This window comes from Nuphar pumila, chromosome 2 (genome assembly GCF_984573655.1).
Source record: "Nuphar pumila chromosome 2, dmNupPumi1.hap1.1, whole genome shotgun sequence".
Lineage (NCBI taxonomy): Eukaryota > Viridiplantae > Streptophyta > Magnoliopsida > Nymphaeales > Nymphaeaceae > Nuphar > Nuphar pumila.
The window spans coordinates 13,911,632-13,929,844 of record NC_143250.1 but is presented as its reverse complement, the minus strand read 5'-3'; the positions used below and the strand labels follow the sequence as shown (position 1 = coordinate 13,929,844).

The 18,213-nt window shown below is 35.0% G+C and overlaps 1 protein-coding gene across 1 annotated transcript in view; it reads right to left on the bottom strand.

Moving 5' to 3' along the window:
• Positions 1-10,021: 10,021 nt before the first annotated feature.
• LOC149844819 (iron-sulfur assembly protein IscA-like 2, mitochondrial) overlaps positions 10,022-18,213 on the bottom strand; it is a 28,709-nt gene continuing 20,517 nt past the window's right edge. Inside the window, exon 4 of the mRNA XM_089997352.1 lies at positions 10,022-10,343. Within this exon, the coding sequence (XP_089853478.1) occupies positions 10,281-10,343 (63 nt within the window). The 3' untranslated portion in view covers positions 10,022-10,280. The remainder of the gene's footprint in view (positions 10,344-18,213) is intronic.

Genomic DNA, 18,213 nt, shown 5'->3' with positions numbered 1-18,213 from the left:
GGGAAAAGCATAAGTCCATCCCCACCTCCATCTCGGCACGGGGGATAGATTTTAACCTTCATCCCCGCCTTCATCCCCGTTTCATGCCCTTCATCCCCAGTCCAAACAGGGCAAGGCGGGCCGTCATCCTCCGGTCCATGTTCGGGCAGGAAGGTAACCACCTGATCCAGATGTCCTGGCCAGGCCGGATTGTATTCGTGGGCATGCTTGATAAAACACAATCTTTTTGTGTTTCGAAATCACCACGCACCACCATCCATCACTTCAATCACCACCATTCATTGTACAGACTGTGGGGTCTACCAAAAGTGCTGATGCCATCATTTGACAATTAATGGCCGTGATTAAAGTGATGGATGGAGGTGATTTCAAAACACAAAAATTTGGGTTTTTATCAAATCACCTGATCTGTCCTCTACCAGGTCACTTCAACATGCGCATGGGACACACCTCTAAAGTTTCGAACTCAAGATGTCCCTTCAATTTATGACAATCAAACCACCTCCTAACCCAGTTATGCAGAGCCCACTTGGGGAAACAACAAAGGGCGTGATCTATCCTTTCGGAGATAACCCACTTTTGTAGACATATAATTAGAAAGAATCATTTTCAAGGGGAATCAAAAGAAAAAGAAAATGAGATGACAAAACATATCAAACAAGGATATCGTAATACTATACACGGCTCTGTGCAATGGTTTAAAAGGTGAAAATAAAACAAATAGCAGTCCAACCAGTACTGTCCTTCTCGGACTACCACTGTAAGATCACACCATCACGAAAACCACTTGTCCGCTTAACCAAAGAACTTGTCCTTCGTATCTAAAGTAGTGGAGACAAACCCATCTGCTATTTAACATCATTCACATGGTCGTGGCTTCCCTGTCTTGGCATCGAAGTGCTAAATAAGAGCGACAGTGGAGAAAGATCTCTCTCTCTCTAAATGGGGTTTTCGACTTTTTGGTGCTCTTTTCACGATTCTGACCACATAGATGTGTTCTCAAATTATTAGGAATGGACACCGGAATCATGTATTTTCAATAAAAACTATGATATTTAGAGACTCAAAAATTTACAAAGATTTTGGATCGTTGAATTTTCAAACTTTATAAAAACCCACCTACGTGTCATAATAGAATACTCTAAGAGTGCTTTCCTATAAAATCAAGTACTTAAATAAAAATTTAAAAATAATTAAAAAAAAGTTGGAAAACCCCATTTAACATGTTTCATTAAGTATGTTTGCATTACTCATATATATATATATATATATATATATATATATATATATATAAGGTAAATATTGGCTACTAATGAAGGTATGAAACTAATGAGCTAGAAATTCTAGGTTTAAGTCAATCTAACCACATGGATGTGTTCAGCATCGTTTGTTTGCTAAGGATCAAGCCTTGGATCATGCTTTTCTAACATAAAAATGTGATCTTTTGAGTAATGAAATTTTGGCACATGGTGGGCCGTTGATTTTTAAAAACCTAATTATTTGTTATAATCACATGATTCAAAATAAGTTTCCTAACATTTGATCTACAAAAAAATAGAATTTTATGAAGAAAAGAATGGTTTCTACTCATTAATTTTGCTCCTTCATTAGTAGCCAATATTAACCCATATATATATATATAAGGTATGAAACCATTGAGTAGAAATCACTTTTTTTCAAAATTTTCTAATTTTGTGTAAATCAAATGTTATAAATGTGATTTACATAGTTTATTTAGTAGAAAATTTGCTTTGAATCACACGATTATGACAAGTAAGCAAGATTTTAAGGGGATTAAAAATCAATGGCCCACAATGTGTAAAAAGTTGATGACTCAAAAATCATGTTTTTACATAAGAGCATGATCCAAGGATTGATCCTTAGCAAACAAACCATGTTGGACACATCTATGTTATTAGATTGATTTAATACAGATTGCACTTATGATGTCTAGCTCCATAGTTTCTTACGTTCGTTATTACCATATATATATATATATATATATATATATATATATATATATATATATATATATATATATATATATATATATATATATATATATATATATGTGTGTGTGTGTGTGTGTGTGTGTGTCACTTTTCTAGCCTACGTTAGCCAATCAAGCTTTCAAATGATTTTTTCATGTTTTTCTTAAATCTAATCATATAAATGTGTTTTATATGCTTGATGTATAGTATTCAACTCTTGGATGTCTTAATTCCAACTTGCAGGTAGGTATTTATAAGGTTTAAAAAAATGACGGTTTAAGATTTTTATAAATATTCAAAGTTAAAAATAATGATGTTTTTAATGAAAAAAGCATGATCCAAGTATTGTTTCCTAGCAAATTGATCATGCCGGACATATCTGTAGGGACAGATTTGTGAAAAACAACCTAAAAATGCCCATTTGCTCATGGTAGGCAGCTGTCACTTTCCCTATATATATATATATATATATATATATATTTATTTATTTATTTATTTATTTATATGAAATATTCTAGTGAGGTCTCATTTTCATTGGGATCAAGTTAAGCCCTAGCAAAAAACATGGCTGCAGGTAATTTTTGCTCCACTTAAACCAATAGATGTGTTTATCATTATTTACTTAGTAGTTAACATGCATTCAATTAGGTATTTTTCATGCACATTGTGTTTTTTAGAAGGGTGAAAAAATCAACGGCTCATATTCTGTGAAAAAATGATGAAAGAAGATTCTATTTTTTTTGGTAAATCGATTCAAACCAAAACATGTTGCAATAATGTGAACACATCAACAGGTTCGGATTCAACAAAAAATACCTACAGCCATGTTTTTGCCAGGACCTAACCAAAATAGGACCACTAGAACATATATATATATATATGTGTGTGTGTGAAAGAGAGAGAGAGAGAGTAATGCGCTCCTCCTGTCCACCTTCTCGTTCTGCCCCTCAAAAAATGTCATTTTTGGGTTTTTTCTCACATCTAACACTATAAATGTGATCTATAAGTTTTGTTTAGTGGGAACCGGCTTTTGGATCATCGGAATCTAACCTGTATACAGGTTTTTCCGGTGATCCAAAATCAATTGCTATAAAGGTGCCAGTTTTTTCTGGCTCATAAAATCATGTTTTTTTGTCGAAAAAACATGATCCAAGAGTCGATTTCCATTGGATTTTATGTTTATCTGTGCTCTCCCTTGCAGAGGTTCCCTCACTTATGATTGTACATTTTGTGTAGAAAGAAAAAATGTGAGGGATCAAATAATTGGAGCTACATTGGAGAGGTTTGTGGTTGTAGATAATCTTTTTTATGGCTTATAGATATTTAAAAACAGAAAGGAACAGGAAAAAGGAAGGTAGGTTGTGGCCCTAACTCGTTTAATTCACTACAAGAAAACCGTGGATTAGCGACGGCCTCTATCCATCGCTAATCCGTCACTAAGCCGTCGCTAAACTGTTTAGCGACGGCTTAGCGACGGATTAGCGATGGATAGAGGCCATCGCGATTTTTTGCTCGCTAATTAGCGAAAAAAATTATCTGTCGTTAATTCCGTCGCTAATTTGCGACAGATTAGCGACGGACATTATCCGTCGCTAATCTGTCGCTAAATTTTAAAAAAAAAATAAAAAAAAATTGATCCTTGTCGGGCGGTATTCCGGCAGCACTAAGCCGGACTTATACCGCACCCGACAGGCATTGCATGCACATAACGATCGCTCTGCCTCATCGCGAACCGGCGTCGCCGTCCTCCATGAACCGGTGCTCTCCGGCGTCGCCGTCCTCCATGAACTGGCACCGTCATCTTCCGTGAACCGACATCGCCGTCATCCTCCGTGGACCGGCGTCATCGTCCTCCATGAACCGGCGCCAACGTCCTCCAGCGATCGCCGACCGTCCTCCGTGAATCGACGTTGTTGTCCTCCGTGAACCGGCGCCGACATCATCCAGCGATTGCCGACCGTCCTCCGGCGTCGCCGTCCTCCGTGAATCGGCATTGTCGTCCTCCAGCGATCGCCGACTGTCCTCCGGCGTCGCCGTCCTCCACTCTCATGTACATGCTCTCCAATAAGCTCTCCGACGTCGCTCGGTTTAAATCGAGCGCGGTCGATTTAAATCGAGCGCGGTCGATTTAAATTTCAAACAGGGAGAGAGGGAAAATTTCGCGCTTGGTTTAAATCGAAAATTAGCGACGGATTTGCGACGGAAATTTTCCGTCGCTAATCCGTCGCTAATTAGCGACGGATTTGCGACGGAAATTTTCCGTCGCTAATCCGTCGCTAATTAGCGACGGATTAGCGAGGGAATTTTTCCCTCGCTAAATCCCTCGCTAAAATGTTTTTCTTGTATTGAGAATTAGCGACGAAATACTTGTTGTCGTTAATTCGTCGCTAATTAGCGACGGATTAGCGATGAAACAACTTTCATCGCTAATCCGTCGCTACTTAGCGACGGATTCATTAAGAAAGTTTTCTCTAGCTAATCTGTCGCTAATTTGCGACGGAAAAAATCCGTCGCAAATTTCCGTCGCTAATTAACATTTTTCTTGTAGTGATTATTTAATCCAAGTAACTGTACTTGTTCATCTCATTGTAAATACAAGGCAGATTGACACAGCTGCAGTGCCCCTATTGGGTCACAGTTTCAAGTCTTACATGAGCTTATAATTAAAGCCCACTTTTTTGCAGCAAGCAACAAATAAATAAATAACTAGATTAAGCCAAGCTTACAAACTAGAGACAGATTGAAGCTGGTATGATAAACCCACCGATTTGATCCCATCATCCATGGATGTGCATATATATCCTTATCTCCTAATCAAATTGTTATGGGTGTATCCTCGCCTTCAAAGGAATAAAAGGAGAAAAATAGGAAGATCAATAGATATAGTCGGACATAAACAGGCTTTGTTCGATTTATATATATTTTTAGAGAGAGTACAATTTTTTGTGCGAACTTCATGATATCTATGCATTTTCAACAATCTTTTCCCCTTTTTTTAACAGCTCGATGTTATCTACATACTTGGATCTGTAGGATCTCGATCTTAAATAGTCGCATTACGAGCTTCAAGAATGAAACGGTTCACCATTTTTGTAAAGTTTAAGACTCAAAAAATCACCTTTTTTGTCAAAAATAAGATCGAAGTCGATTCCTAACAAATAGACCATGCCCAAACCATGCTGCCGGATTAAATTTGCAAAAAAAATGTCAAGAATGAACAGCGACACAATGAAATCTCTCTCTCTCTCTCTCTCTCTCTCTCTCTCTCTCTCTCTCTGATTATTGTGGCGGGTATGATTGTTTTCAGCATGGTGGGTGATATGGACCGAAAGAAACGATATCTGACTCTTAAACTACATAGTAGAGACGGGGGTTTGGATCTACTTGTACTCTGAACTGTGCACAGTCACCATCTAGATGGTGGCTGTCTTACTCTTATGTTCCTCATCCAATATTCGGTTGGATGTATTTTGGTAATGTTGAATGATAAATGTTCTTTTCTCTCTCTCTCTCTCTCTCTCTCTCTCTCTCTCTCTCTTATATATATATATATATATTCAAGGTGACATTGCATCTGTCAGGATGAATCTTACTGAACATCTCTTGAGCTACGTGACATTGTATCTGTCAGGATTGAACAGACAAAGCTTATAACAATGTGAACAAGAGAAGGCGTCCATGCAAAATCCGGCTTGGAGGCAATGGAAAAGAGTAGGTAGATAACAAATCTCATCCTGATACAAAACCTTTTTCCTGGACATATTTGTTTGCCCTTTCTGCGGAAGCCAGCCAAATTTGAAAATTAAGCCATTAATAATAGGGGATCCTTTATGATAAGCTTAAATAATATTTTCTACTAGTATATGTGGCTGCAGTTTCACAAGGGAGAGGCCAAGGGTTTGATTAAGAAAGATGTCTTGTTTTATGCTAAGATTACAAGATTCACTTGACCCTTGTATGTTTCATAACAAACAATCTTACATCTTGTTCATGAATTAAATGAAACACTCAGTGAAGGACGGGGGAATCTCAAAAGAGAAAAAGGGATGCAGAGGAAGTAAATGTTTGGCAAGGGTGCACCTCATTCATCATGAGGTGACTAAAATTGCTGGTGAACGACTCGAATCACTGATACTGAGTTCATTCAGGCTCCCAAAATAAGGTCATAATCAGCTCAGTATAAGTTCATTATGTTTAATGAGCTGAGCTTGAAGGGCTGGTCAGCTTGTCTCTGCTCTGCTCGGTGGGGTAGCTCATAAAGATGTTTTTCATAGAAAATAGATTGCATAACGATGTGTAGATCAATTAGTTTACAACGCATGACTAGATACTAGAGGCTGAGAGCCAGTTTCTTCATTTTGGGGAAAATGAGGAAAGATTTATCAATCAAATTGGAAGTTCAATTCTTCCAATTGACTGTCATTTTTCCTTTTTTCCCCTCAAATGATTAAATAGCTTTGCTTGAGCTTATGATGAGTTGATTCAAGCTCAGCTTGAGGCTCCGATGGCGTGAGCCAAGGCCTAAACTTGTGCTTATATAAGTCCACAAGGCAAGCTTCATTCATACAGCACATTTACCAACCCTGGTGACTACCAGAGCTGGTAAACAAGTTGAATGAATAAAGCTTCAAGTTTTCAGGCTTGGCTCATTCTTGTGGTGAGTTGATCCGACTTCAAGCTGGCTTTTTACAGAAAAAAATACATTGTTTCAGAATTAGAAGTTACATTGCAAAAAAATACATTTTTCAGATCTGGAAGCAATAAGATTTTAGCTCTAAACCTATTGCTTGCAAACAAAATGCTTCAATCAAACGTTATATACCATATTACATGATATAAAATACATCTAAATTCATTACTACTTTATGAGCTTATACTTTTATACAAGCCAAGCTGAGCCAAACACCTATTTTCCATGTTCTGCTTGCTGAACCTATTTTAAAAGTTTGAATGAGCTTTTTATGAGCTGAACACAAGCAGCTCAGCTAACCCAACCCTAACAAATACACAAATAATCACCCCTGAAAACCTCTCCATCTTAAGATGCAGTAATATGAATGATATTTTGTATATATTCCCAAGCATCTTCCTACTTTTAGCATCCCAACCATCTAACTTTTATAGATGGCAATCAATGCTAGTCCATGCTTGGAACCCACACAGTTAATGCAAGAAATATAATTGTGAATGTTAACTTTAAACATGAAGCATACAATTGACCGAGTAGACTAGTCGAAAAATAGAGTCCAGATACGGCTCTCCTGATGTGCGCAAGCAGCACTAAAAGGCTTCTCCCTTGACCAAGTGTTGGTAGGTGCTGGGGCAATATCTAAACTTGATAAGGAAAGTGTCAAATGCAATCCAAACAAATTGTATTTCATACTGATTTCTTTCTTATTTTAGTGGTACACAAGATACGTGGTATCCAAAACCATTTCACTAGACATAGGATCATTGATCATGTCCTCTCATAACCATTCACTGATATATCACAGCATGATAATTGCATTGGTTTTTGTTAAAATTCAACTTGAAATGTTTAGGAAACATTAAGGCATTGTGTGAAAGTGACCAATTTAACGAATTCCATGAATAACCCAAAAGAATATGTGGTTCAATGTGTTTTGCTCATAAGGTTTTCCATAATGTTTTGATTCATCAAGTTTACATGATGCTAAAATGCACATCCTGACCAAACTTTTAAATTATGGTATTCCTATGCAATGGTCGCACAGCCAATTGGGACCAAATAATGCTTAATAATTGCCAAGTTGGTTAAACAAAAAGGAGCAGTGGATGATTGGTCTTTTTTGTTAGTGATGAGCATAGGTGTGGTTTTCCATTTTATCAATAAAAAAAAGGGTATGGTTTGACATGAATACCAACATGTTACATACCCAATGTGCATGGAATGGGACAACTCAAACTCAGGCGGGTTTGCATTTGGTCTAGACACCGAGGGACCTTTCTGATGCAGGTGCATGTCTAATACCCAGTGTATAAGGAGCCTAGCCTTACATGGTAAAATCCCCTTTTTTCCCAAATTAAGGAATCAGACATGAATTAGATCTTGATCTGGGTAGAAGTAGATAGGAGCCCTAAAACACAACCTAATAAACCTTTTTTGACTCATTTGGACAGGACAGGATCCAAGCCATGTCATGTCAGAAACTGGTTTGGTTCAGGTCATATGCAACACATTGGCAGCCTTGCACAAAGCCTTATAATATTGTAGTGCATTTAACTTGGAGGATCATAAGGCCTTACATTATTGTGACTGTCTGCTATCATCCTATGGTTAGTATGACTGTTTGGCATCCCATAGACTGCAGCATAGTTACCAAAAAATGAAATGGATACGAGAAGCGATGTGTGAAGCGGAAGAGGGGAAGCGAGCATTAAAAAGTAGTATGAAGAAGAAAGCAGGATAGAGTTATGAAGCAATTTTCCAAACACGTGAGAAATGAAAAGGAAGCACAGGAAGCACTATGAAGTGCGAGTGAAAGCAAAAATGAAATAAAAACAAGTATAAAACGATATAAAATCAGCACACAAGCTTGTTATAAAAAAATAAAATTATTACTAATTGAATATGAAAAACTTAGGAAGGGGAAAGTGAGTGGGAAGAGAAAAGAAGCAAGAGGGAAAAGTTAAGGAAACAAGAAGGAATCGATTTGGGAAATGAGGGAGAAACAGGCTTCCCACTAAAGAGGAGGGTTTCTCATATTTCGGAAATGAGTTTTCCAAGGTTCCTTCTCCTTTCAGAGAAATGAGTTTCCTGCTTTCAAAGTGCACTTCTCAAGCTTCCCCATGTAGCAAGAAGCTTCCCGTGACTATGATCTGAAGGATGTTAAGATTGCTTCGGTGATTTCTTGATAACCTGCTATGCAGTATATGCCAAAGTGCCTCTAGATCTTTGGCAATAAAATACTATAGTTTGTTACTATCAATTACCATAGATTATGAGTGTTTCTTAGAATAAATTTAGTCCATTGAACATGAATTGATCTGTTCATTATAGTGAGTGCAACTCTAATCAGACTATAGCAACTGCATGCTTTGCACTGGGGCCAGCCAGGGTCAGGTCCTATCAGAGTAGCCTGATAGGCCTATGGGAGTCATTAGGGGGGGGCCCTGGTACATGTGTTGTCATCTCAGAATCAGCTTTGGATGAAGTCAGATGCCATTGGTAGTCTTATATGAAGCCACAAATTGGAATTATATCTAGTCAGAGTACTATGTGATGGCCTTTTACATAGTTTTAAATGTCCCCTAATGTCCGATGGTTTGCATGACTCTTTTTGGCATCACTAGGATGGTGCAGTTTCACCTATGAATAACATTCTACATAGCTTATACTGAAAAATTTTCTGCTGCAATAGTTTGAATAGTTAGAAGTTTGAAATTGTTAGTATGGAAGAGACCAGTATAGATAAATTATACTGCATGAAATAAATTGGGGCCTTAGAATGCACCATAGGACAGTTGATCAATTTAACTTAATGAGGTTAATCTTATTCAAATTTTGGGAAAAACATGATTTAGTCTGAACATATTTCTAAGCAAAAAAATTGGGATTTCTTCCCTTGAAACTGATTATTAAATAGACAATCATCTCCATCAATTGTTAGAAATGACTTTGATGAATCCTGAATCATCCCAAAAATATGTTGCTCAAAGTGATTGATGCATGAAATGCAAAATTCATGTTTGATATTCAACATGACATTTAATCAAGCAAATGCCATCATAAGATCGCAACTAGAAGTCAGACTCACAACTAAATCTGAGCATTAAAATCTATAGCTTCAGCCATTAATTCTAAGTCACTTTAAACAATAAGAGAAACATTAGAAAGTTGTGCCGATTCGTCCAATCAGTTTTTGAAATTATTACTGCTTTTAAGAAGTGATCCTTGCATAAATTCCTTTTTTGTCCTTTGCCTCTTTGTGTACAGGTGCATCTGTGTGTACAACCTGCATGATGCATCATACACTGGCTAAACTGGTTGAAAACAAAATTAGCAGGATTATGTACACAAATAAATTTATCCAAAATCAGCCCAATGCTTTAGAGAGTTTTACAGAGTAAAATATATCAATAGCTTTCCTGATCATTCAAATATAAACAATACATATGAGAAAGAGATGCTGATAAATACTACAGATAAAGGAGGGTTACAAATCCCGAATACAAAAAATTACAGTAAGAGGGTTCAGTGTATAAAGGCTTTGGCACAGGCAGGGGTAATGGACAAACCAATCTCCAACTCCAGCCATTGGAATTTAACTACTTCACCATAAATGAGCTTTTGCAACTACATCCGCCAACTGCACTTGGATTTGTAGTCACCTGAAAATACCAGAAAGAAATAAAGTAAAAACAAAATATAATCTGTAGAAAAAAATGCTTTTGGGCAACATTCAGCTACATATGCTATTCTTGATGAACACCAACACAGCAGTTTCCCACATCGTATATAGCCCATATGTGGGATAAGACACCATATCCTCTGAGTAGCTTTTGAATCAAGAGATGATGTCAGCATTTATGAAGATTAAGTGGAGAAACACAAATTCTCCAACTCCCTTTCACAACCACCTTCACAGTTTGAATCCTATATTATCATATTTCACAACCTTTTCTTTTAATAGTGATGCTGGGAATAAACCCTATGTGATTTGAACCGAAGACCCCTGAGTTATGCTAGTGCAACGTTACCAACCAGCTATTTCATTTAACACCTGCTATTTCACAACAAAGTCTCATTACTTTTGATATTTTCTTCCACACACACCTCTCTCTCTCTCTCTCTCTCTCTCTCTCTCTCTCTCTCTCTCTCTCTCTCTCTCTCTCTCTCCAATTCAAACAGGTGACTACTAAACAGAAACTATATCACAAGGACATGCAAATATTTGCAAGTATCCCCAAAAACATGACACAATTCAGCATGCTACAGAGTGTACCCCTTGATTTGTGGATGACACGATCGTAACTGTGTATAATATTATCAACAATGTTTTTACCACATCAGACAAACAAATATTTGCAAGTATCCCCAAAAATATGCCAAGATTTGTCGTGCTACACAGGGTACCCCTCAATTTGTGTATGAGATGGTCATAACTGTGTCTAACATTATCAACAGTATTCTGACCACATCAGACATGGTCAACAACTTGTAGTATTCACTTTTATTCTAAAATTTTGTAATCCTCATAATACTGCATACCTTATATTAATGGCACTTCCACGCATCTCTCTCAAACTCTCATATTTTCATGTATCACAGAAGATTAGTGAGTTTCTTTTTCCTTTAAATTTTACAAGGGCATCCATACTATATTAATTTATTCTAATAAATACTTTTCCTAACTACAATTTTGTAATCCTCATAATACTGCATACCTTATATTAATGGCATTTCCATGCATCTCTCTCTCTCTCTCTCATATTTTCATGTATCACAGGAGATTAGTGAGTTTTTTTTCTTTAAATTTTACAAGGGCATCCCTACTATATTAATTTATTCTAATGAATACTTTTCCTAACTACAATTTTGTAATCCTTATAATACTGCATACCTTGTATTAATGGCACTTCCACGCATCGCTCTCTCTCTCTCTCTCTCTCTCTCTCTCTCTCTCTTATTAATGGTGCCATCTCATATTTTCATGTATCACATGAGATTAGTTTCTTTTTTCTTTAAATTTCACAAGGGCATCTATACTATATTAAATTATTCTAATGAATATCTTTCCTAACTACAATTAAACTGTTATTGCATACAAAAAATATTTTAATTAAAATATTATGCCTCTTAAATTATTTTAGCTAAAACTATAATTCTCATAGACAACCACCTGAATGTATTTGTGTGTCTGTCTCCTTGTGTCCTACATTTTCAAAATGCTCGAATCTGTGCCCTGTGTTGAAATTGTATCTATATTTGCGCCAGTAGTCATGTGACATAGAATGGAACATTTCAAGCCTAGTTCACAAAGTTTTATTTAAGATCAGACAAAGCTCTAAAAGGCATAGTTCGCAGCACCAATGGATCAGATCAGGAATCGCCAAACCAATCTGATTTGACCATGTAGCCAGGTCATGATATTGTCATGACATATGCAAGGATCATTTTGTTCCAATTCTTGACCAAGGATCATCCAAACCTGGCAAGTTAGACAATCCACTCACTCAAGTACAACTCAGAAGAGTTCAATTATGGAAAGAGATTGATATAATCAGTTACTAAGGTTCACACTTCACACAACCACAATAGTGGCTTATACTTGACTTATTTGATAGGTCATTTTATTCAATTTTACATTTTATACTCTAGATAACATAACCAGCATTTTGATAACTACTGTTCTTCCAACATGTCTCTTATTTTTCTCAAGCTCTTGAAGATTTTCCCAAAATTTGAAGAAGATCAAATTATAATGAGCTTATTCATCATTTTGATCAGTTATCACTTTGATATTTATTCATAGCATCATTATAACCACTTAAATATTTGCTTCCAAAGCAAATAAATAGTTGACTAGATTTTTGTATTTAAGTATATTTACTGCACTATTAAATTTGATATTATACAATTTTATATCCATGTATTTTATTTGAAAAATCTATTGAAAAAAGGGTATCTTGTCCAATTCAGGTAGGTGACTGATTTGAATCTAAGTCTAAACCATAGTTACAGAAATTGTCTATAAATTGAAAATGTGGTCTATATCTATCTTTTTTTGGGTAAATGATATAAAACATAAAATATCGTGAGATTTTCAAACACAGTTTGGTCGCGATATCATCACAATATTATCATGGTAATATCGTGACATTTTCAGTCACTTTTACTTTGACATTTCTTTTCTACATTTTAAATATGTTTTTCTCTTTTTTCTTTTACGTTTTTTATTTCAAAATTTTATAACTTTTATTTACATTTCTACGATAACTTTATTATCTGAACATATTCTTTTCTTACTTATTCTTCTGTTTTTATATTTCTTATTTTTTTAGTGCCTAGATTTATCCCAAGATTTTCCCAATATTTGTAATATCTCATAATTTTTCCTCTATTTAAAATTTTAAAAGTATAATTTTAATTAAATAATTATATTTTTTTATCGCTGAAATTGAAAATAATATAAAGACATATATATGTTCATATATGTGGGCTGACGTCAAGTGGATCTAGACCTGGTCCAAGACCCATTGACGAGATCCATATAAATATATATAGGGGCTGACGTTAATATGGATCTGGATCCAGTCCAGGATCCATATTGACTAAGACCCATGCATATATATAGGGGTTGATGTCAATATGGATCTGAATCAGTCCAGGATCCATACTGACTACAACCCATGCATATATATATATAGGAGTTGATGTCAATATGGATCTGAATCAGTCCAGGATCCATATTGACTACAACCCATATATATATATATATAGGCTGAAATCCAAATGGAGTTGGACTTGGGTCATGGGTCCAGCCTAGACCCATAGTCCATCCATAAGCTTTTAAGATAAACAGAAATTTAAAACTTCAATTTAAAAGAAATATATATATATATATATATATATATTAAAAATAGTCTTGATAGGGAAGAGTTCTACCTTTAGTAGAACTCTATCCCATAATAATTAGGGGGGGGGAGGGCATCACCTCCTAAAGAGGAATCCCTCTTGAATTATGAGAGAGAGGCCTCTCTCTCCCAAAAATGTCAAGTAGAGAGAGAGAGAGAGAGGGGTGTCACCTTCTCCACCCTCTTCCTCTTCTACTTTTCGCGTTGGTTCTTCTCTTTTTTCGATAGAACAAGGGTTTAGCATGGCCTAAATTGCATGGGTTTAAGGAAAAATCATATCTGCAATTTTTTGCATGTATCAACTATATATTTTCAGTGTTTTTTATGCTTAAATCTAATTTTCTGCATACCTGAAGATGTTTGCAATTTTTGGCATAGATTAGACGTGTATTTTCAGCGTTTTTGATGCCTAAAACTAATTTTCTGCATACCTGAACATATCTGCAATTTTTTGCATGTAATAAACATGTATTTTCAGTATTTTTTATGCTTAAATCTAATTTTCTACATACTTGAACATGTCTGCAATTTTCTGCATGTATTAAACATGTATTTTTAGCGTTCTTGATGCTTAAAAGTAATTTTTTGCATACCTGAACATGTTTACAATTTTCTGCGTGTGTTAAACACGTATTTTCAACGTTCTTAATGCTTAAATCTAATTCTCTGCATACTTGAACATGTCTGCAAGTTTCTACATGTATTTTTAGCGTTCTTGATGCTTAAAACTAATTTTCTCCATACCTAGACATGTTTGCAATTTTTTGCATGTATTAAACATGTATTTTCAGCATTATTAATGCTTAAATCTAATTTTCTGCATACCTGAACGTCTGCAAATTTCTGCATGAATTAAACATGTATTTTTAGCGTTCTTGATGTTTAAAACTAATTTTCTGCATACCTGAACATGTTGCAATTTTCTGCATGTGTTAAACACATATTTTCAGCGTTCTTAATACTTAAATCTAATTTTCTGCATACCTGAACATCTCTGCAATTTTTTGCATGTATTAAACATATATTTTCAGCGTTCTTGATGCTTAAATCTAATTTAATAGGGACCTACATGCAAAAACAACTCTGATAATTAACTTAAAAAGTTATTTATGCACGTGCATTGATTCATTTATCCTTTAATGTTCAGCATTAATTTCATGCATTCCTGAATATTTGATTTAACATGATATTGCCTGTGATTTCCTCTTAAATTTGTACTTGATTTAATTTATATTATTTTCTCCCAAAAATGTCAAGTAGAGAGAGAGAAAGAGAGGGGTGTCACCTTCTCCACCCTCTTCCTCTTCTACTTTTCGCGTTGGTTCTTCTTTTTTTTCGATAGAACAAGGGTTTAGCATGGCCTAAATTGCATGGGTTTAAGGAAAAATCATATCTGCAATTTTTTGCATGTATTAACTATATATTTTCAGTGTTTTTTATGCTTAAATCTAATTTTCTGCATACCTGAACATGTTTGCAATTTTCAGCATAGATTAGACGTGTATTTTCAGCGTTCTTGATGCCTAAAACTAATTTTCTGCATACCTGAACATATCTGCAATTTTTTGCATGTAATAAACATGTATTTTCAGTATTTTTTATGCTTAAATCTAATTATCTACATACCTGAACATGTCTGCAATTTTCTGCATGTATTAAACATGTATTTTTAGCGTTCTTGATGCTTAAAAGTAATTTTTTGCATACCTGAACATGTTTGCAATTTTCTGCATGTGTTAAACACGTATTTTCAGTGTTCTTAATGCTTAAATCTAATTCTCTGCATACTTGAACATGTCTGCAATTTTCTACATGTATTAAACATGTATTTTTAGCGTTCTTGATGCTTAAAACTAATTTTCTCCATACCTAGACATGTTTGCAATTTTTGCATGTATTAAACATGTATTTTCAGCATTATTAATGCTTAAATCTAATTTTCTGCATACCTGAACGTCTGCAAATTTCTGCATGAATTAAACATGTATTTTTAGCGTTCTTGATGTTTAAAACTAATTTTCTGCATACCTGAACATGTTGGCAATTTTCTGCATGTGTTAAACACATATTTTCAGCGTTCTTAACACTTAAATCTAATTTTCTGCATACCTAAACATGTCTGCAATTTTTTGCATGTATTAAACATATATTTTCAGTGTTCTTGATGCTTAAATCTAATTTAATAGGGACCTACATGCAAAAACAACTCTGATAATTAACTTAAAAAGTTATTTATGCACGTGCATTGATTCATTTATCCTTTAATGTTTAGCATTAATTTCATGCATTCCTGAATATTTGATTTAACATGATATTGCCTGTGATTTCCTCTTAAATTTGTGCTTGATTTAATTTATATTATTTTCTCCCAAAAATGTCAAGTAGAGAGAGAGAAAGAGAGGGGTGTCACCTTCTCCACCCTCTTCCTCTTCTACTTTTCGCGTTGGTTCTTCTCTTTTTTCGATAGAACAAGGGTTTAGCATGGCCTAAATTGCATGGGTTTAAGGAAAAATCATATCTGCAATTTTTTGCATGTATTAATTATATATTTTCAGTGTTTTTTATGCTTAAATCTAATTTTCTGCATACCTGAACATGTTTGCAATTTTCAGCATAGATTAGACATGTATTTTCAGCGTTCTTGATGCCTAAAACTAATTTTCTGCATACCTGAACATATCTGCAATTTTTTGCATGTAATAAACATGTATTTTCAGTATTTTTTATGCTTAAATCTAATTTTCTACATACCTGAACATGTCTGCAATTTTCTGCATGTATTAACATGTATTTTTAGCGTTCTTGATGCTTTAAAGTAATTTTTTGCATACCTGAACATGTTTGCAATTTTCTGCATGTGTTAAACACGTATTTTCAGTGTTCTTAATGCTTAAATCTAATTCTCTGCATACTTGAACATGTCTGCAATTTTCTACATGTATTAAACATGTATTTTTAGCGTTCTTGATGCTTAAAACTAATTTTCTCCATACCTAGACATGTTTGCAATTTTTGCATGTATTAAACATGTATTTTCAGCATTATTAATGCTTAAATCTAATTTTCTGCATACCTGAACGTCTGCAAATTTCTGCATGAATTAAACATGTATTTTTAGCGTTCTTGATGTTTAAAACTAATTTTCTGCATACCTGAACATGTTGGCAATTTTCTGCATGTGTTAAACACATATTTTCAGCGTTCTTAACACTTAAATCTAATTTTCTGCATACCTAAACATGTCTGCAATTTTTTGCATGTATTAAACATATATTTTCAGCGTTCTTGATGCTTAAATCTAATTTAATAGGGACCTACATGCAAAAACAACTCTGATAATTAACTTAAAAAGTTATTTATGCACGTGCATTGATTCATTTATCCTTTAATGTTTAGCATTAATTTCATGCATTCCTGAATATTTGATTTAACATGATATTGCCTGTGATTTCCTCTTAAATTTGTGCTTGATTTAATTTATATTATTTTCTTGTTGTTGGATTTTTTGAGAAATTCGTACGAGAACTTTGGTTTTTACCCGTTTTCAAAAAATGCTTTTCAGGCACGGAGGCTCAGTGAAGAGAGGGACTGGCTGGCTGGAGGACTCGAGGTTTTATGACTTGGTGGCCCAGGTTCTTATGTGCATGGGATGAATTGGAGTCGATTTTTGAATTTTGAACTTTCTTGACTTATTTGATTAAATAAACGAAGTTCAATTCATTGTTTTAAATTGACTTTATATTTGGAATGGGCATATTAAATCTGTTATGCACCCCTAGTCCATGAGAGGTTTTCCGTAATTGTTTAAAAAAAATCCGCATTTTTTCAAGGGTCAGTTTGGGGTCGGGTCGTTACATTTCTGTTGTGAAAAAGACCATGAAGGATTTTACCCATAACTTGCATTTCAAAGTAGCATTTCCAAATCTAAGGACATTTCTCCCTATCTCAATAATCAGATTCCTAAAGACTAATTTTCTGAATGAAGAAAACAAGACGACAATGCACTTGTCTAGGTTATGTACAATCATTGCAGACCTTACTTATCTGCCTAAGAACAATGGCGTCTAAAGCAATGTATCCACTTGCACACCAGGAGAGGTTCATAACAAAGATGAAAGATAATATTTCAAGTGAATGTTCTAGTTGTCACCAATGATGATGGATGGCTTCTACCTTGTGTTCCATCAAGATCTTCACCTTCAAGTAAGCTAATCATCTAGCTCAGCCCAAGGCTTACAACAACCAAACAAGAAACAACATAAGAGAATATATACAGCGTCTTTATGTCTCTTGTACTTGACCACCCATTCATGTTTCTGCCTCATGCGTAACGAAACGACGTCTTTGTCATTCCAATTGGATAAAAGATCCAAGTGTTAAGCCAGGCAGATCTTAAATGCTCTCATCTAAAGGTCCATTTAGCCATGTAAATATTCATTAATGAAATGCTTTAAATGTCACCAGACTTTCAATCTTTTCTGCAAAAATATCCTGATAGGCAGACAACCTCCAGCTAACATAACATATTTATCCATGCCTTTGTCTCTTTTTTTCTTCTCACCTTATTTTTAAGGAGGATTTACTGGTTATTTTTTATTCACTTCCAACTAGAACACTTCTGATA